At 40.2% G+C, this 22,831-nt stretch overlaps 1 protein-coding gene across 2 annotated transcripts in view; it reads left to right on the top strand.

Moving 5' to 3' along the window:
• SEMA5A (semaphorin 5A) overlaps positions 1-22,831 on the top strand; it is a 2,688,572-nt gene that overhangs the window by 2,636,719 nt on the left and 29,022 nt on the right. For both annotated transcript variants that reach the window (XM_044064865.1, XM_044064863.1), the window contains 2 exons: positions 18,129-18,284; positions 21,378-21,425. In XM_044064865.1, the coding sequence (XP_043920800.1) occupies positions 18,129-18,284; positions 21,378-21,425 (204 nt within the window). The remainder of the gene's footprint in view (positions 1-18,128; positions 18,285-21,377; positions 21,426-22,831) is intronic.

Raw genomic sequence — 22,831 nt, forward strand, 5'->3', positions numbered from 1 at the left:
ATGTTTTATTGTTGATGCTTTCAGTTCCCAAATATTTATACACTCCCTCTTGCTCAAGTTCTTTTATATCACATTATTGTCCCAAACTGATGTTTTCTTGGTGGTGCAGTTTTCCTGCTTTAAAGATTGCTTTTATGCATTTATCAAGACCAAATGACATTCTTATATCATCTGAAAACGTTTTGACAACTTGCAGTTGTGCTTTCAGTTCCTCATCTGATGGGCTATATAGTTTCAAATCGTTGACAAAGAGAAGATGAGAAATCTTTGCACTTTGTTCTTTTCTAAGAGCCACATTATAGCCTTGACCTAAGCTTTTGTGTAGACAGCTTAATAGATTAAGGGCAAGGCAGAATAGCAGTGGTGACAGAGAGTCACCCTGGAATATCCCCCCTTTGGATTTTTATCCCTGGAATAATAAGTTTTCCTTTATCATGGCTTAATTTCAGTGTGGTCTGCCACTGTTTCATGGTCACTGTAGTGTAATCAATCAACGTAGAGCATATCTTATACATTTTTAAGCACTCCTTTATCCATGAATGTGGGATAATATCAAATGCTTTTTTGTAGTCAGTCCAGGCCATACTTAAATTCTTTCCCTTTTTACAGTTCTCCACTATGATTTTATATAACAACAAATGATCCTTTGTTCCATATGACTTTCTTTTATTGCTCTTTTGTTCTATTGCCATAATTGAGTTTTCTTCTAAATGACTATAAACTCTGTTGACATCAGTTCCAGTGTATAGTTTATATGTTGTTGGAAGGCAAGTTATTGGTCTATAATTTTTAGGGTAGCTTTCAGGTTCACTCTTAAGCAGGAGCGCCAAGTTAGTGTCTGTTCAGGTGCTCATATAAATAATTTGTAGTCATGGCTAATTCTTCATGCAAAGATGTTAATATTTTTAACCAGAAGTTAGGTACTCCAGCTGGGCCTGGGGTTTTCCATTTAGAGGCTTTTCTTAACTTTGTTTCAATCTCTCTGATTGTTACTTCATCCCATTTCATATCCTCTACCTTTAAACATCTTATTCTTTTTATTACTTCTTCTATCCATTTAGAATCTTTGTTATGTTCCACAGGATCTTCATAGATATTTCTCCAAAATGTATCTTATTTCTTCTTTTTTGGTGGTCTTTCAATTCTTTTACCTTATTTCCCAATTCTCTATAAAACTTTTTTGGATTATCAATAAATTGCTTATTTTGCACTTTTCCTTTATTTCTGTCTATGTATCTTATAAGTGTTTTCACCTGTGCTGAGATTTCTAGTTTATTATTTGTGATAGTGCATGATAGATCCTGATCTGTTCTAATACTGCGCATTGCATTTATCACGTCTTTCTTTCTGAGTATTTTTGTTGATCTGTTCCCTCTTCTATACTCTTCTAATAGTGACACTTCTTGTGGCAGTTGCTTTATAGTGTTCTCTATTCGATACTTCCGTGATGATATTCAATTTTTCCCCTTTCTCTCCTCCACTACTCTGTGTTCTTGTGGTAGAACTTTATCAGTTATTAATTTGGCTGCGCAGTAATGTATCCTATTTACTTCTGTTATATCCCATGAATCTCTATAGACAGTCCTAATTACTGTATTCATTTGCTTTATCAAACTTCTGACTCTTTGGGTTTTATTGATCTTCTGCAGTCAATTTCTTTCATTGATCTTAATATGTCTACCTTCTCTATTAAGTCAAGCAACTCTTCTCTTACTTCATTTTTTGTAGATTGAGGGCACATTTTTTGTTTTCCATTTCCTGTAGGCATTCTATAGAATGTTCTACTACATCCTCATGTGCCACATTCTCTTCAATTTCATCCTGTGCCATCCGTTGCTCTGTCATATGAAAACTCACTAGCCTATCACTCTTCAGCATTAATTGTGTCAGTTTCCACAGTATCCTGTTCCTTCCTTTGCTGTCCAGCTTCAAGTGGATGTTTATACTGGTTTTCTGTGGAAGGCTCCAAAATATCTTTATATGGCACCTGACCAGTTACTCCCCATTCCACTGTTTTCTCCTTACTTTGGAGTTCCATTTCTCTGTCTTGTTGTGGTGCTTTCTGAATTAGATTTTCTACACTGAATCCTTCACTTTGGCGGTACCTCATGACCTCAGTTTCTATTTCTTTTACTTCTCCATTACTGATCTCCTTTTCTACTTTTCCTCTTTGTCTTCTTATTTTTTGTATTGTAAAGTTTTCCATGTCTGGATTCCTTTGCCTTTATTTGTCTTCAAATATCTTTGGTGCTGCTCTTTTTGTATTGATCAGTTTTGCTTTCTTGTTTGCATAGATATTACACATATCAAATCTCTTTTTCTTTCCCATGCCCATATTTCTTCTTCTTCAGATGTCTCCTGATCTTTCTGTTTCTCCTTACTTTGGGGACTCGTTCCATCATGCTGTGATGTAACCTGTGTTAGACCTTTTACATCAAATCCTTCACTTTGCAGGCATGCCATAACTTCAACTTCTTTTTTTTAACTTCTACTTTACTAATCTTCTTTTCTACATTCCCTCTTTGTGGTATTATTTTCTTTAATGTGAAATTTCCATATCTGGATGCCTTTGCCTGTATTCCTCTTTGAATATCTTTGGGACTGCCTTCTTTATGTTTATTAATTTGGCTTTCGCTTTTGCATTAATATTGCACCATATCAAATCTCTCTTTCTTTCCCATGTCCATATTTCCTTTTTATGCTTTTCTAAAATCTCTAGGTTTTGTTGTTTACATTTTTGTACTTCTTGAGATGCTTCTGTTTCCAAACAGATCAAAGTTTCTGGATCTATATACTGTTTTTCAAAAATCTGTTGCTTTAATATACCCAAATTTTTATTTGAGGCTTCTGACAGTTTTTCTTGTGGAAGTATTTTTCTTTCTTCTGACTTATCTCTTAATCTTTGTATATCTTGTGTCTGAAAATTCTGTTTTTTTTTTTGCATAATAGTAACTATACATAATTTCTTTCTTATCCTTAATAGTCCACTCTTTGTCTTTATGGCTCTTCTCTGGCCTATCATTTTTTGTGATTTCTGTGGACTCATTTCTTCTAAAACAGGGGGGCATCCTCCCCTGGGCCTGGCTTGAGCCCATTGTAAGAATGTCTCCATATTTTGAGGGTTCTACATTGTCATTTTTTTCCAGTCCTGGCACCAGTGTGCCTACCAGGATTGGGCACTTTTTTATCCCGGGTGTTGTGCACCCATCTTTTTTTAGCTTTTGACCTACTTCTCTTCATGATATATGCTATATAAATACAGTCTATAAATCAGTGTTGCCTTGGTAGGATTTTTTTGAAAAACAGGGTCCACCCATGAAGGTACTCACCAAAACTTGAGGATGAATTCAATTTCAGCACTATTACTCTCCTTTGCTTGCTGACTTTTCCTCTCTCCATTAGGACCCCACCCAACAGTAAGGTCCCATAAATGTTATTTTAGATCACTTATAAAATGGGAGGGCTTACTCTTGAAAGCCAAATAATTGGTCAGGCAATATAAGATAAAAAATTCTATAATAATGTCAGTAAACTGAAATCTACTTCCCCCATAGGAAATTAAAGCAACCACTCTGTGTTTAGGACCTGCCTAGTCTTGCACCTTTCATTAATTCATGATTTGATGCTGTAGGGATAGGTTCAATGTTTATTTAATAAGCTAAAGACTCATTAGTCACTGAGGAGTTTGATGTAACATAGCTAAGTTTGGAATGTACATGTGCTCATTTAGACTTCCGTTTCTTTTTTAAATGTATGGCTTGATGATCTGTATTTAACTGGGATTGAGACCTTATACCATATGCATTGCAGTCTTTGAGAAATGTAATTGTCATATTTGTGGTGTGTTAATAAAAGTTTATGAAGGCATGTAAGCTTTTACTAGAAAGGCTCACCCAGACTCTGCTACACTTTGCTGTGAGGGAAAGGTTAGTTTGCTTTTTATTTGTTGTATTACTTTATTGCCTTTTTCTATTTTGAATACTGTGATTTGTTTTATTTACCTTGTGTTTTACTCATACTCTGCTTTTAATTGCATATTAAAACTTGAAAAGAGACCACAGCTCTGTCTCTTGTGAGTCAGGCATAAATTTTTTCCCCACCCTCCCACCGGTTACCGTAGTGTTTTTAAACACCACTGTCTTTCTAGTTGCCTCCCCCTTATGTTAATTTGACCATATATCTCATTTCCTTTCTGTCTTTACTGGCTTGTGTGAGTAAGCACAAAATTATCATTTTGTGAAATCACCCCCCTTCAACTATTTAAATTTATTGGCCATCCTACTGTATTCCATAGTACCAGAATACAAAAGTGACCACCCCCTTTCAATCTATCTTGCTGTTTTAAAAATAGTGACTCTCCACTAAACCTTAACTTTTTAGACAGGTAAAACTTAAGTTACCTGCCTTCACATCTAACTCCTCTAGTGCACAATGCAGTGTTTAGGATAAATCATTTTATTTCATCTTACCTTTAAGCACCCCTGTGACTAGCACTTGCTTTAAAACCTGCTGGAAAGCACTAGGAAGTCTTAAACTCATACAAGCACTCAACACTCCTTGTTAATAAGGAGAAATTAATCATAGTCACTAAACAGCCTATAATTGCAAAGTACCTTGCTAAGGTAAGGGAAAACAGCTCTTGTACTTTACAAAAAAGAAACATCAAACCAGGCATGTCCACAGTTCAGCTTCAGGTGATTTCTCCTGTCCACCTGGTGAATCTGGCCATACTGGGGCAATGCAACAATTGCCTCATGTATACAGACAACCCTCTCCTCCTACCACCCAACACTACAACCTGTAAGAGATGCACTTACATAGCCAAACTGGAAGCAAAGCTCTCTCCACCCAAGACTGTGCTAGACAGTCAAGAGAAGAAGGTTAACACCCACACTACACCTCAAGCAACACATAGCCCTTCTAAACCCACACCACCAACACCCACACATAGCAGCACTAAAACCACATATGTGTAGGCCTTTAACAGTAACCTGCCCAAGCAACAAGGACCTCCAAAGCTGAAACACAAACAAATACCAATCACAACCGAAGTGTCACATAGCTCACAACACCAGTGTGCTACCCAACAACAGCCCCTAACGCAAGACAACGTACCCAACATTTTAGTCATAGGTGACTCTATAGTCAGGCATACTGATGTCCCACTAACCAGGCTGAACAAGGAGAAAATTACACTCAGCTGCCTGGTGGGTGCCAGGATCCGTCACATAACGCATGCACTCAAGTCACTCTATAACAAGTACAGATATGATTCTGTCATTGTCCATGTTGGAGTGAATGACTTGAGACGTACTTCCCTGGACTACATGAAAAAGACATGGAAGAGCTCTCAGATCATGTGGGCCAGGCAGGTATGACCCTAGCCCTGAGTAGCATCCTGCCTTCACCCAGAATGATACCACAGTATAAGGACAAAATGATTGACTTCAACAATTGGCTGAGCTTCTGGTGTCATTCAAAGGGGATCCAGTATCTATCTGCCTGGGACGACATGATGGACAGACCACGATGCTTTGCTAGAGATAGTCTGCACCTGTCGCCCCTGGGATTCAGGTTACTTGCTAAGGCTCTTGCCACCTATAGTGCCTTTTTTAGGCACAGTTCAAAGTACAAAACCACCACCATAACAGGTGCAAGCATGCAAAATCTGAAGGTAATGCTACTCAATGCTAGAAGTCTAAACCTCAAAATGCATTCTCTTGAGGCACTCCTAAAAATGGAGAACATCAATATATGTGCAGTAACTGAGACCTGGTTCAAGGCTCCAGAGAGCACTCCTGCAATACCAGGCTACAACTCTTACCACACTTTTCGGCCACCAAACCAGGACCGAAACACTAAAGGTGGAGGAGTGTCTATATTCACCAAGGACATTCACAACACCAGGCTAGTTGCCCAAGACAATGCATCTGAAATTCTCCAGGTGCAACTAACACTAGATAAGACTGCAATCCAAACTGTAGCTTGCTACAGATCCCACCATGCCCCAAGATTCTCACTACACCTTTCTAAACATACTGGAAAATATTAAGATACAACCAAACACCCTAATACTGGGTGATTTTAACTACCCTGCCATTAACTGGGAAAACTACTCGAGTACCAACACCTTTTCCCAACGGTTCTTGGAATTCATAAATTCCAAAGCCCTGGATCAACTAATCCTTAGTCCCACCAGGGCTCCAGTATCCTAGACATGGTCATTACCAACATGGGAAATCGATGCTCCACACCTATTGTCATCCCCTCATTGGTCAGGTCTGACCATAAGCTAATCACCCTTGACATCTACATCCCACCTCCACCCCCTAGTAAGGAAACCTCTGTAAAAAACTTCTCCAAAGCTAACTTCATGTTACTTAAGTCAGAAGTGACAAACTCCATGACACCCATGCAGACGGGAACTGAAAGTTCGACTGCTGACTCCTGCACTAAGGCACTATACAAGCACATCCAGTTGTGCATGAATCGTGCCATTCCCAACAGAACCAAGACACTCTCCTCCAAAAAAAGGAAGCCAATCTGGTGGTCCCCTGCCATTAACTTTATAACAAAAGGAAGAAACTGTTGCAGAAAAGAGGAAAACTCCCAGGATGCAAAACTTCCTTACCAGCCTCAGTAAGAAGCTGAGATCCCCATACAATCCTCAAAAGCTAGTTACGAAAATAAAATTGCCAACGATTCCAAAGACAACTACAAGGCATTCTATAGCTATGTCAAGAATCTAAATGGCAATGCTCAGATCTGCTCTGAGCTACAACAGAGTGGCATTAAATATACTAATCCCAAGGATATTGCCAATATCCTGGCAGATCGATTCAGTGCAAACTTCACCCCCATCTCACCCACTAAAGGGCCCATCTCAATATCGAACAATTGCCAAATTCCAGTAATAACAGCCACACAGGTAAAAAACGCACTCCGCAAAGCTAAGAATACAGCATCCATGGGACCAGTCGACTTCCCAGGCTGTGTACTACATGAACTACAAAATGAACTGGCACCTCACCTAAGTGTCATGTTTAATCATAGCCTCACCTCAGGCTTGTGCCTGAGTGGTGCACAGCCACAGATTATCCCACTCCACAAGGGGATCCACCTCGGATCAAACAAAATTTTTAATTTTTGGTTTTTTTTAAAAAAAAAACCCCCTGGAAAAAAAAAGCCTTTTTTTCCGGGGGCCCGGGGGGCCCCTTTTAAAATTTCCCCCAATTAACCATTACTTGGCTATTTCACTCCATTTACCATAAACACACTAATGTGCATACTGCTTTACTTCAATGATTGGACTTCATTTGAAAGTTTTATTTTGTATTTTACAGCACAAACATTAAGTCATCTGTTAAACAAAGCAATGCAGTCTCACAATGAAAACTTAGCATTAAAACGTCTCTGCCCTTGAAACTCACATTCATTGAAACAGCATTGAAACCCACATTCAAAGAAAATACATTTTGCCAGTGGCAGATAAAGATTAATTCTGGGTTGTTTTAGTCATAGGCCCCTTGCATATGAAACATACATGTGTTCTTTGATACACCTTCCTCATTGTACTAAAATTATATTCCTTGTACAATACAGTACACTTGTTAGAGGGTGTTTTAAATTTGTTTTTGAACATTTTTCCAGTAAGCAATGAAACAAAACATATGCACCCATAATGGCAAAACTGCCCAGTTGAGAACATTTATCATAAAAAGTCTACTCAGACTTCCACAGTCCACCATTATTAGTAAATATGCACAATTCCACAGTCCACCATTATTAGTAAATACACAATTCTACAGTCCACCATTATCAGTAAATATGCACAATTCTACAGTCCATATTCAGTGAATTCAGTTCTTGCCATAGCTGTCAACCTTAGCACAAAAACCTGACGAAGCCAATAATGGGGAATACAGTCCCAAAATAGGGACAAATTTAAAATATTCATCTTATAAACTTAGAAAATTGCTAGAAAAAGGTTGTGCTACTATGTATTCTGAAGAACATGAAGTTTGAAATTCAAATGCCGGTCAATTTTACTGCGGACAGAACAAAACAATTTTCAGCAGAGGCGAGGAATTAATACTGCAGACACGTCTTTGTAAAATGGCAGGGCACCAGAGGAAATCCACACAAACACAGGAAGTAGATGCAGACTCCACAGAAGCCACCCCAACCAAGAATCAAACCAGAAAACCTATAGCTGTGAGGCAACAATACTACCACTGCACCATCAAATCTGCAAGGAACTAAACATTCAGAAACCTGAAGTCTGAAATTCAAATGCCGATCAATTTGACAGAACAAAACAATTTTCAGCAGAGACGAGGGATTAATACTGCAGACACGTCTTTGTAAAATGGCAGGGCACCAGAGCAAATCCACACAAACACAAGGAGGAGATGCAGACTCCACACAAGTCTGAAATTCAAAATGCGAATTTGTTTTACTGGACAGAACAAAAACAATTTTCAGCAGAGACGCAGGGATTAATACTGCAGACACGTCTTTGTAAAATGGCAGGGCAGCAGAGGAAATCCACACAAACACAAGGAGGAGATGCAGACTCCACACAGAAGCCACCCCAACCAAGAATCAAACCAGAAAACCTATAGCTGTGAGGCAACAATACTACCACTGCACCATCAAATCTGCAAGAAATTAAACATTCAGAAACCTGAAGTCTGAAATTCAAATGCCGGTCAATTTTACTGCGGACAGAACAAAAACAATTTTCAGCAGAGGCGAGGATTAATACTGCAGACACGTCTTTGTAAAATGGCAGGGCAGCAGAAATCCACACAAACACAAGGAGGAGATGCAGACTCACACAGAAGCCACCCCAACCAAGAATCAAACCAGAAAACCTATAGCTGTGAGGCAACAATACTACCACTGCACCATCAAATCTGCAAGGAATTAAACATTCAGAAACCTGAAGTCTGAAATTCAAATGCCGGTCAATTTTACTGCGGACAGAACAAAAACAATTTTCAGCAGAGACGAGGGATTAATACTGCAGACACGTCTTTGTAAAATGGCAGGGCAGAGGAAATCCACACAAACACAAGGAGGAGATGCAGACTCCACACAGAAGCCACCCCAACCAAGAATCAAACCAGACAACCTATAGCTGTGAGGCAACAATACTACCACTGCACCATCAAATCTGCAAGGAATTAAACATTCAGAAACCTGAAGTCTGAAATTCAAATGCCGGTCAATTTTACTGCGGACAGAACAAAAACAATTTTCAGCAGAGACGAGGGATTAATACTGCAGACACGTCTTTGTAAAATGGCAGGGCACCAGAGGAAATCCACACAAACACAAGGAGGAGATGCAGACTCCACACAGAAGCCACCCCAACCAAGAATCAAACCAGAAAACCTATAGCTGTGAGGCAACAATACTACCACTGCACCATCAAATCTGCAAGGAATTAAACATTCAGAAACCTGAAGTCTGAAATTCAAATGCCGGTCAATTTTACTGCGGACAGAACAAAACAATTTTCAGCAGAGGCGAGGGATTAATACTGCAGACACGTCTTTGTAAAATGGCAGGGCACCAGAGGAAATCCACACAAACACAAGGAGGAGATGCAGACTCCACACAGAAGCCACCCAACCAAGAATCAAACCAGAAAACCTATAGCTGTGAGGCAACAATACTACCACTGCACCATCAAATCTGCAAGGAATTAAACATTCAGAAACCTGAAGTCTGAAATTCAAATGCCTGTCAATTTTATTTAACATTTGTTAATCAGGACAGTCTGACTTGGAACAAAAAAACAATTTTCAGCAGAGGCCCAGGAAGAAATAATGCAGACATGTCTTTGTAACATGGGAGGACACAAAAGCAAACCCACACAAACACAGGGAGAAGATACAGACCCACAAAGAAGGAACCCCAGCCAAGAATCAAACCGGAGAACCTGCAGCTGTGAGGTAACAATGCTACTACTACACCATCAAATATCAAGCATTGCAGCATTTACAAACCACAGATATTATGAGGAACAGCTCAGATCAAATATGAGGCAAAAATCTGCAATTTTTTTACAAATGGTGGTGGGTAGGGAACTCAAGTCTTTAACACCTGCATACAGGGTACAGGGTTCAAGCCTGAGGTATTCCCTACCACACCACCATGAGCTCCAGGGGCATTTTCACACACACACACACACACACACACCTCAAGTTCCAAGCACCAGCTAACACATACACAACTCAAGTTCCAAGCACCAACACATAACGTAATATGCACCATAGACTTACCTGTCTGTTCTCCATACCATATCCTGCCCGCGCAATACTCTCAAAGACCCGCGAGATCCCAGTAAAGCTCCTTCCCGACGACGAGATCCCAAGCTCCCTCCCGAGTGTGTTCTGGCTGTTGCTGCTGCAGTCCGGATGCGTTGTATCCTCTCAGCGTGTCTGTGCACTTTAAAGTGCACAGACATCTCCTTGCGTCCCTCTATGGGTCCTGCCGGACTGCCTTGAGCATGCGCATAGCCCGACGGTAGTCGGGACTACTGCGCATGCGCGAAGTCCGCGAAAATTTAAAAAAATATTTTTTTTTTGTTTTCTTTTTTATTTTGTTTTCTTTTTTAATTTGAGGGGGCTGCAGTCCGGCAGCCCGATGCCACGAGCCGCCCCTGACCATATATCTCATTTCCTTTCTGTCTTTACTGGCTTGTGTGAGTAAGCACAAAATTATCATTTTGTGAAATCACCCCCCTTCAACTATTTAAATTTATTGGCCATCCTACTGTATTCCATAGTACCAGAATACAAAAGTGACCACCCCCTTTCAATCTATCTTGCTGTTTTAAAAATAGTGACTCTCCACTAAACCTTAACTTTTTAGACAGGTAAAACTTAAGTTACCTGCCTTCACATCTAACTCCTCTAGTGCACAATGCAGTGTTTAGGATAAATCATTTTATTTCATCTTACCTTTAAGCACCCCTGTGACTAGCACTTGCTTTAAAACCTGCTGGAAAGCACTAGGAAGTCTTAAACTCATACAAGCACTCAACACTCCTTGTTAATAAGGAGAAATTAATCATAGTCACTAAACAGCCTATAATTGCAAAGTACCTTGCTAAGGTAAGGGAAAACAGCTCTTGTACTTTACAAAAAAGAAACATCAAACCAGGCATGTCCACAGTTCAGCTTCAGGTGATTTCTCCTGTCCACCTGGTGAATCTGGCCATACTGGGGCAATGCAACAATTGCCTCATGTATACAGACAACCCTCTCCTCCTACCACCCAACACTACAACCTGTAAGAGATGCACTTACATAGCCAAACTGGAAGCAAAGCTCTCTCCACCCAAGACTGTGCTAGACAGTCAAGAGAAGAAGGTTAACACCCACACTACACCTCAAGCAACACATAGCCCTTCTAAACCCACACCACCAACACCCACACATAGCAGCACTAAAACCACATATGTGTAGGCCTTTAACAGTAACCTGCCCAAGCAACAAGGACCTCCAAAGCTGAAACACAAACAAATACCAATCACAACCGAAGTGTCACATAGCTCACAACACCAGTGTGCCACCCAACAACAGCCCCTAACGCAAGACAACGTACCCAACATTTTAGTCATAGGTGACTCTATAGTCAGGCATACTGATGTCCCACTAACCAGGCTGAACAAGGAGAAAATTACACTCAGCTGCCTGGTGGGTGCCAGGATCCGTCACATAACGCATGCACTCAAGTCACTCTATAACAAGTACAGATATGATTCTGTCATTGTCCATGTTGGAGTGAATGACTTGAGACGTACTTCCCTGGACTACATGAAAAAAGACATGGAAGAGCTCTCAGATCATGTGGGCCAGGCAGGTATGACCCTAGCCCTGAGTAGCATCCTGCCTTCACCCAGAATGATACCACAGTATAAGGACAAAATGATTGACTTCAACAATTGGCTGAGCTTCTGGTGTCATTCAAAGGGGATCCAGTATCTATCTGCCTGGGACGACATGATGGACAGACCACGATGCTTTGCTAGAGATAGTCTGCACCTGTCGCCCCTGGGATTCAGGTTACTTGCTAAGGCTCTTGCCACCCCTATAGTGCCTTTTTTAGGCACAGTTCAAAGTACAAAACCACCACCATAACAGGTGCAAGCATGCAAAATCTGAAGGTAATGCTACTCAATGCTAGAAGTCTAAACCTCAAAATGCATTCTCTTGAGGCACTCCTAAAAATGGAGAACATCAATATATGTGCAGTAACTGAGACCTGGTTCAAGGCTCCAGAGAGCACTCCTGCAATACCAGGCTACAACTCTTACCACACTTTTCGGCCACCAAACCAGGACCGAAACACTAAAGGTGGAGGAGTGTCTATATTCACCAAGGACATTCACAACACCAGGCTAGTTGCCCAAGACAATGCATCTGAAATTCTCCAGGTGCAACTAACACTAGATAAGACTGCAATCCAAACTGTAGCTTGCTACAGATCCCCCACCATGCCCCAAGATTCTCACTACACCTTTCTAAACATACTGGAAAATATTAAGATACAACCAAACACCCTAATACTGGGTGATTTTAACTACCCTGCCATTAACTGGGAAAACTACTCGAGTACCAACACCTTTTCCCAACGGTTCTTGGAATTCATAAATTCCAAAGCCCTGGATCAACTAATCCTTAGTCCCACCAGGGGCTCCAGTATCCTAGACATGGTCATTACCAACATGGGAAATCGATGCTCCACACCTATTGTCATCCCCTCATTGGTCAGGTCTGACCATAAGCTAATCACCCTTGACATCTACATCCCACCTCCACCCCCTAGTAAGGAAACCTCTGTAAAAAACTTCTCCAAAGCTAACTTCATGTTACTTAAGTCAGAAGTGACAAACTTCATGACACCCATGCAGACGGGAACTGAAAGTTCGACTGCTGACTCCTGCACTAAGGCACTATACAAGCACATCCACTCGTGCATGAATCGTGCCATTCCCAATAGAACCAAGACACTCTCCTCCAAAAAAAGGAAGCCAATCTGGTGGTCCCTTGCCAAAACTTTATAACAAAAGGAAGAAACTGTTGCAGAAAAGAGGAAAACTCCCAGGATGCAAAAAACTTCCTTACCAGCCTCAGTAAGAAGCTGAGATCCCTCATACAATCCTCCAAAGCTAGTTACGAAAATAAAATTGCCAACGATTCCAAAGACAACTACAAGGCATTCTATAGCTATGTCAAGAATCTAAATGGCAATGCTCAGATCTGCTCTGAGCTACAACAGAGTGGCATTAAATATACTAATCCCAAGGATATTGCCAATATCCTGGCAGATCGATTCAGTGCAAACTTCACCCCCATCTCACCCACTAAAGGGCCCATCTCAATATCGAACAATTGCCAAATTCCAGTAATAACAGCCACACAGGTAAAAAACGCACTCCGCAAAGCTAAGAATACAGCATCCATGGGACCAGTCGACTTCCCAGGCTGTGTACTACATGAACTACAAAATGAACTGGCACCTCACCTAAGTGTCATGTTTAATCATAGCCTCACCTCAGGCTTCGTGCCCACTGAGTGGTGCACAGCTACAGTTATCCCACTCCACAAAGGGGGATCCACCTCGGATCCCAGGAACTACCGCCCCATCTGTCTGACAAACCTGATCTGCAAGGCCATGGAACCTATTATTATCATGGAACTTATAAACAAAGACATTGGCAACCTTCAAACACTGGACCCCACGCAGTTTGGGTTCATGAAGGGCCGATCTTGTCTCCTGAATCTGATTGACTTCTTCGAATCAGTCACCAGAGCCGTGGACAAGGGTAAGGTGGTCCACACAGCCTATCTAAATCTCACCAAGGCCTTCAACACCATTCCCCACTCTGGAATTATAGATAAACTTACTAAGCTGGGCATTAATCCCTATGTCACTCGATGGGTTGCCAACTGGCTTACTGACAGAACCCACACTGTAAAAGTAGCTGACTCCAAATCCAGCTCCAGACAAGTGACAAGTGGAGTACCTCAGGGTTCAGTCCTGGGACTGCTCTTGTTTGGCATCTACTTATCCAACATCTACAATAACTGGAAAGACCACAGAAATACCTCACAAAGAAGATTACCAGCCTGAAACAGATGCTCTATGCAGACTGTCTCAAAAATCTCCAACTTTACTCTGTCGCATATCGCCTACTCAGAGGCAATCGCTGCCTAACATACAAAGCTATGTCAAACCCAAAGCTGTTGGACATGCTACACTTAAAGAAATCCCAATCCCTCCGAGCTACACGTTGTAGGGACCTAAACCTTGTCACCACAATAAACAGAACATGCTGGAGGGATAGATTCCTATCCCAGAGACTTCCCATACTCTGGAACAAACTACCTATGTATATCAAACAAAGCTCCTCATTAGCACTTTTCAAGAAAAATCTTGATGATTGGATGGGAAATAGGAAATTCACCCCGAGGATCACTTCTGTGGCTCTGCTCGACAGTGGCACAGGAAAATAATTTTTTTGGGTGGCGAAAGCCAGGGTACCTTTTTGGCTAGGCTTATATAGGCCCTAGGGCCAATAGCCTAGTACCTACCTATGAACCCATGAAGTACAGGCCAACACTAAGGAACTCTGGCTAACAAAGTTTGCAGATGACTGCAAACTGGGAGCCATTATTGAATCCCCAAATTATGTGGATATTCTACAAAAAGGGCCGTATAGAAACAGATGCTTGGTGCCAGAGCCATGGGCTCAAGCTCAATGCCAAGAGATGTATAGTTTTCCCCTTTGGGAAAAAACATGTACCTTTGAATTACCACATAGGTGGCTGTAAGCTAAACACCGAAAGTGTGATAAGAGACTTAGGGACACAGGTAGACAGTGGTCTCACCTTCGATAACCACATCGCCACAACAGTCAGGAAATCCTTCTATGTTGCACACCTCATCACTAAGGGCTTTTCATCCAGAAAAAATGAGGTCATTATCCCACTGTACTCATTCCTCATTAGACCCATTATAGAATACAACGCCCCATTTGGTATGTACCTCTCAAGACATCTGCAACAACTGGGAAGGCCACAGAAATACCTCACTAAAATAATAACAGGCCTAAAGCAGATGCCCAATGCTGACCGTCTAAAAAAAACTTCACCTATACTCTGTCACATATCGTCTACTCAGAGGCGATCTCTGCTTAACATACAAGGCCATGTCAGACCCAGAGCTGTTGGACATGCTACACTTAAAGAAATCTCAATCCCTCAGAGACACACGCTCCAGGGATCTAAACCTTGTCATCACAATGAACAAAACATGCTGGAGGGGTAGGTTCCTTACCCACAGACTCCCCAGATTCTGGAATAGACTGCCCATACATGTCAAGCAAAGCTCCTCTTTGGCCCTCTTCAAAAGGAACCTTGATGATTGGATGGGAGATAGGAAATTCACCCCGGGGATCACATCAGTCGCCCTGCTAGACAGGGGTCCAGGGAAGTAAATACTGTGGGAAGAAATAGCCAGAGAATTGTTATGGCTAGGCTTGTATAGACCCTAGGGCCGATAGCCTAGTACCAACCTATGAACCTATGATCAGAACACCAAAAGAATATTTTAAGCAAATGGTCCCAAATAGGAAGGGGTCCATTAATGATCTGTATGCCAAGCATAGGTCATTCTAAGAAGGCAATAATAGACAGGAAAAAGAGCAAATGCCTGCAGCATTTGGCTATAAGACAAAATATGAAGCTCTTTGATTCTGATTTTACATAATCTGTACATTTTCTCCAGCTCCACCAGAAGGCAAGGTTCCAGGATAGCATGTGGTATGCCATGACTGGTCTGACAAGAGCTATAATTACCTCTCTGACACAGCTCTCAGCCACACATACAATCAAGAGGGCAACTTCTTACAGATGGTAGTAGCTAAAGGGGTAAAAAAAGAAAGGGAAACAGCTAGCAGAACTCTAATGTTGTTCATTATTTTGATAGGTATTAATCGTTGCCCAACATTAGTTTATAAAGCTGGCTGGGTTGGATTTGGAAAGTGCTAGAAAGCAGCTTTTTTTTTTTGCACTGCCTAAAAGGTAATTTCTAATGCAACATTCCTATGAAATGCTAAAGTACCATTTGAAAGAAGGTGGTGTTAGTGGGGGTAAGATAGTGCCTAGGGCTTTGCAGTCAACTCCACATTTGGTGAGGTGGACATTTGAGAAAAATGCACCAAAAGCGAAAGTCCTCAGAAAACATCCTTGAGGGGCTCCACTGATGATGGGTGATGGTCATGTTCTCACCTGCTTTGTATGACCATGTAGTCTTTTGTGTACTGGCTTCATTTACCATTAAATCCTAGATTTTTATATATGATTCCATTATGAGGAAACTAATAAAATTTGAAAGCATTACTGTTCATCCAAAGACAAATACATGAAAATTGAACCAAGCTCTACTAAACCTCCATCAACATTAATATATATTAATTTATTGACATTTGATTACCTGTAAAAGGTGGTACAGTGGTGCAGAGGATAGAGTTGTCACCTCACATCAAAAGGTTCCCCACTTTGATCCTTGGTTGGGGTGACTTCTTTGTGGAGTCTGCATGTACACCCTTGTGTTCACGTGGATTTCCTCCCAATGCTCCAATTTCCTCCTACATTCCAAAGACATGCAGTAGGAGGATTGGACACTCTAAATTGGCCATAGGTTTGAGAATGCATGTGTGCTGTGGAAGAATTACCGCAGCAGGGATAGCCAGCCAGCGGTGTAAACCTTGGTTGTAGACGATTCTCACTGTTGAAATGACACCCACTCCATGTGCAAAAAAGGATTATGGATCGATGGATGGATGGATGGATGGATGGATGGATTTGATTGCCTGGAAAGTCTGATTAGGTAGGTGTTCATTTTCAGAGGAGACCCAGAGAGAAAAGCTCTAAAGGATTGCAAAAATATTTTAAGAACAATAATTTTATAGTCTTCAAAAATAATACAAAAGCATGTACAGTAGACATAATGTAAAACTATTGGTTAAAACAGATACAACTTATATGACAATGATTCAATATTTTGGGAAATTGTAGCACTTTATAGAGAAATTAAAGGTAAGTTAGTATAATACAAACAGGGTTGGAAATATAAAGTGAGAGAAAAAAACAGGGTTATTTCATATTTAGAAAGAAAATCAGGGAAGAGAAATACATTGAAGTAAAGAAGTGAGTGAAGACAGGATATTAAGGAGGCATAAAAGGAATGAATAGGTAATTGTTAATTTTTAAGGATATAGTTTATCATGGGGTTGAGCAGGAAAAGAGCCACATTTTAGCTAGGAAGTTTTTCAGAATTGTTTTATATGGTTTATATGCACACACACACACACACACACACACACACACACATGTATATATATATATATATATATATATATAGAGAGAGAGAGAGAGAGAGAGAGAAATTAAGACAGAGTTATTTAAAGGACAGAAAGCTGTGTTGTACGTGCATTGTCAGTAAAACATAATATTTGAAGGAAAATGTGTAAATGGTGAACAATTGTGTTTCTCACTGTGAAATATGTTGCAGTTGAAAAGTGAAACTAGTCCTTGCCTCACATGTACATGTTGCAAACACTTAAGCTGTTTGCAGATGATACACTACTCCAAAAAGTATTTCCTTATTTTGATTCTGACTTGCTGAATTTCCACCAAAATTTCTCTGCATATCTAATTAAAAACAACTAGGAAGTAATGACTTGTACAGATAAGGCAGATGTACCAGGAAACATTTGTAAGCAATTATCATGGCATTTTCCTAAAGCTGTCTGTGACTTTGAGAATATTACTTCAGCTAAATATGTGTCAGAGCTGTCACGTTACCAACCATTTGTCATGTTTTAATTTACTATAGTCAGAACCTCCTGACACTTTAATATTTGAATAGCCCTTTATGTACCTATTGAAGAATTTAGTGATATGAGGTTCATGTGGCTTGTGTACCCTGCCATTTTAAAATGCTGTCTACTGCACATTTTATGTATGCAGTATATATACATGCTAATATTTAGAACATAAGCTAATGTATTTTAGTACTTACAAAAGTCATTATTCTACTTTCAGAAAGCTGGTCGGACTGGTCAGAATGGTCTGAATGTGATGCAACAGGACTACAATTTCGCGTTCGCCACTGTAATGTCCTCTTTCCCGTGGGGAATCAGTGCTCAGGGAACAGAACGGAAAGCAGAATATGTCTCACTGAATCTAACTTCATTCCTGGTAAGTACTGGGAGTGGGAGATACTTAAGCAAAATTGGGAAGAGCTCTGCCTAAACCTTATTTTATGTAGAACACCATGCTGCAGGGCACACTGTTACCCTAGGTGAAGAGTCATTCTCACTTTGGGATTGAAGACAGTGTGACTCTAAGTAGGGTACTGTCAGATAAACCCATCTGTAAATTAATTTGTTATTCTATTCCAATAACAGTTTAGTTTTTGATAAAAAATAGCATTAAGAAGAAAAAAATATGATATCCCTCTGCCTCACTCTCTTTCATAGTATATATTATATTCTTGAAGCTCATTCTATTTACAGTATCTTTCCACTGAGAAATAGTACCTTGTTTTGACACAGGCACAATCTGTGAAAGTATTGATGAGACTCACTTGTTATGATCAAAAAATAATTATTTCTAGTCATACTTCTGTATGTATGAAGTATCAAGTGACAGTAATCACGTTTGTTTTTTGATAAGTGATTTCATTCCCATCAGGCTGATCCTACCCATGGCTAAAGGGTCAGATTAGCTAGTTGTTCTACTGCTGGGAGCTTGTAAAAGACAGGACTTCATAAAAGACATAAATTTAATGTTAATTCTTTTCCAAGAAATTGCTGCAGAACAGTTCACAAGAGGTAACTGCAGTAAAACAGCAAGTGAAACATCTTCATTTGGGTTTCATGGCTTAGTCTACTGGCATTGTGCTCATCCTCTTATAACCTTGTTATAAATGATCGTGGTACTCTGTAATTGAAATGTAAAATGGCAGCTGTAGCCGAAATGAAAGCAAGTTTACCCTTTCCTTACCTACCAGTGTTATGTAATTGCCATCTCATGTCGAAGAATCATTTTCTCTTCCTGCTAAGGCATCACAAAATAACAGCATCAAAAAGACAGAAAATCAGCTCTCCCTTTGGATAGGCTGAGTATTCTACCTGTTAATCACAGGACAGTGCCAACATTTACAACAATGTCAAAGTATGGTAAAGGCTCGTGTGACTTTTTACTGATAACATTTCATTATGCACAGTCAGCTGTAGATTATTGTGTTTTAGAGCAGTGGTTTACACGGTCTTGAGGGAGCTGTAGTGAATCTGCGAGTTAGAACCATTTCTACCGGCAGGAGTAAAACCTGAACCCCATAATTTGCCTGATGTTTCTGCCAATCCCACTCTCCAGTGTCACTGAGGTGTACACCTTTGCTCTTGTAAAAGAATATTCTTTAAATGTAATCAGGGGCCTGCTTTGTGTGATGACTTCACTTGACAGTTTCACTCAGACAAGACAGATTCACTGATGAAAATGACTGTGTTTATATGATTACTTAGGACTGTTTCTGTCTGATGTCTGACTTTTCTGTGTTAGGGCAGGAAGAAGGGCAAAACTAGGAGTCTAAAGCATTTACAATGTTTCTTACAGCTAATAAATAATTAAGCTGTATATATTTGTCTTCTTTGTTTTTGTTCTGTCTGTGCACACACACAGCTATATTCCAGGTATCTTTGTCACTGTAATTGACAGAGTAAAAACAAGATTTTTGAGAATATTGCTGAAAGTTTGAATTCAAGTTTCTGCCATGTTTGATTTTTCTTACCAATGTGCAGTTTGATTTAGTGAATACATTAGTCATCAAAACTCATGTCTTAAAATAGATCTGCATTTTATTTTATGGAAGAAGCTCTCTCTAATATATTTTATTTTGTAATAAATTTGTTTAGCAAGGAGTATTTGAAAGAAATAGATGCCTTTTAATCAAACTTGTTTGCCACCTCAGCTAACAGATAACTGTTGTTCGAAGGTTACTGTCTGGAATCAAACAAATTCTGTCACATCTGCATGCTCACAGTGGCACTCGCACACAAACACACATACACACACACACACACACACACACACACACACACACACACACACACACACACACACACACACACACACACACACACATTGTTAAAACTGTGATCTAGGATTTGTGAAATTTCAGTACAGGATATCATAGACTGAGATGAAATTAATCAAGACTTATTTGTCCTTTGTCCCACAGTAAAGACAGCTTGATCCTGCTGCTTATTGGGTTTACTACACTTAATCTCTGATGTTGAACTCCTTTACCTTCATCTGCAATAATAAAAAAAAATCAAAATCTATCTCAGCCTATTTTTTTCTTTTAACAGATGTTTTGAAGATGGTACATGTCATTTTACCTTCTTGTTTTCCAACCACACAGTACCCCATTTTGCCTTATTTTGCCACACTGGCAGTTTGCTCTTGAACCCTAATCAAACAGAGTCCCTTTTCCCTGCCTTAGTGTTAGTTCCAGCATTATGTTTTCTTGGACCATAAGGTGTTGCAGCTTTGCTGTGTCTAACTACAGTTATGGCATATCCTGATTAGTGAGCATGCTATTTCACATTCCTTCCTTCCCAATTTATAGCAGCTAAGTCTTCAGGAAGTTGTATTATGCAGACAGACCACCATTCTGCTCTGTGAAGTACCCCTCTACACACCTGCACAACAGGGGCTGTTCCATTTTGCAATGGCATGCACTGTATACTTGCTTATACTCTTGTGCAGTAGTTTATATTTCACTGAAGAGAAATGGTGCTCACTGCATCCTGTTTATTATTTAACGTAATTAGATCTTTTATCATTTTCTGTTGCATAAGTGGATACTGGTCAGGATTACTGCACTGTATGGCCCAATACTAACTACTATATGGCACTCAGATGTCCACCATAACTGCTACCTGATCAGACAACATGGCTGTACCTGGTACCAAACAGGAGCCATGGGATCCTTAAGAAGACAAATGCTGAACAGGTACACAGATGTATACAGCAACGTGTGGCTTTAATTTGACAGTGGGGAGTATTAGATAGAAGCAAAATTACTGAGTGCTCAAACCAGCAGTTTTCCATCTCCCAATGTTATTCTTTGTCTTGTCTGGATAGTTTTTGTTTCAGGATATTATGCTGCAGCATTGTACTGATGGGTTCCAGCTATGAAATAAATCTTAATAAAAGGCTTTGCAGCAGAGATATTAGTACTGTGAGTACACAATTGTAAGATATAGTTGTGTTTATTTTTCTTAGAAGTATCAGTGGCACGTTCCAGCAGCATGGAGGAGAAAAGATGTGGTGGTGAGTCAAATTCCTTTTATTGCAATACTGTAAATGACATGGCTTTTTAACTCAACTAAACAAGATTAGAAATATGTCTCTGGAAAAGAAATATGACACTGACAGTTGTATATTTCTTACTAAATGTTCTTGCTTCATTTCCATTTAAAAAAAGTGAATCTTCAGTTACCAGGATTTTACATAAACATCAGTTACTTTAAAGGATAAATTTGTTGGCATAAGATATTGTGATTAAGATAATTCCTTTTCTAATATTCAGGAGTGGGATTCATGAATTATACTCACTAATATTGGGGGGAGGGGGGCTCCCTAAAAGCTTTTGACAACCCATCAGAGGTTGCCTGCACTTACTAACCAGAGGTAGAAATTAGAGTCTGGCATGGGGACAGCAGTACAGTGTATAGATGGTATTGTGTCTCTGGCTGATTATCCAATACATTGCTGCAAAGGTGTGAATTATAAATGAGCTCAATGTCTCTTTATTACTGTAAGCGTTACATTTCATGCCTTGTATGTTTCCCATATTTATGCATTTATCTTCACAGATAAGTACTAGACTAGCTGCCATTGTGGGCCATTTTAAGTCTTGCCAAACCCTGTACTTTGTGTTTTTGCAGTAAGCATCTTACCCATCTTACCCATTAACCCTTATGGATAGAGGTAGCTTATAAATGCCTGGCTCTCAATGTCCTATTCGGGTACAGGCTTCATTAGTCTTTCAAGAAAATTTGGCTAAGCTTAGAAAGCCCCCCCCCCTCTTATGGATAGAGGTAGCTTATAAATGCCTGGCTCTCAATGTCCTATTCGGGTACAGGCTTCATTAGTCTTTCAAGAAAATTTGGCTAAGCTTAGAAAGCCCCCCCCCCCCAGGTTGTTAGCCTAGTAAGAATCTAGGAATTATAACCACCCCCTGCGGATCAGTGTAAGGGTACTTGCATACAGTTTTTCAGTATGCCAGTTATGCTAGGTTATTGCTGGAAGAAGGATTTTGACCAGTAGATGGCCCTTTAATGGGGGGGGGGGTTGCTTACAGTTCCAGCAATGGGATGCACATTGCAGAGTCTAGTTACTGAGGCAGATCAATGACAGGATGGATGGACAAGATGCAAGGCACTGGCCGCCTCCTATTTATTATATGTGAGATTTTAATGCATTATGGAGTAGGAGTAGTACTAGGCTAATTGCCCTTGCGAGCCATTTTAAGCCTAGTCAAGTATCCCTTGTGAGACTCAAACCCTGCACCTTGTGTTTGTAAAGCAAACACCTTAACCATTAGGCCACCCTCCTAACCCGGTTCTATCACTACCAAGATATTGGTGGGAATTTGTTGATAGTTATGCTTGCTGACAGGTTCGCAGGGAGAAGAGAGAGACCTCCAGTTGTTGCTGTGACAGTGTAGAGTTGGG

This window comes from Protopterus annectens, chromosome 3.part0, assembly GCF_019279795.1.
Source record: "Protopterus annectens isolate FY-2018-M chromosome 3.part0, PAN1.0, whole genome shotgun sequence".
NCBI classification, from domain to species: Eukaryota; Metazoa; Chordata; order Ceratodontiformes; family Protopteridae; genus Protopterus; species Protopterus annectens.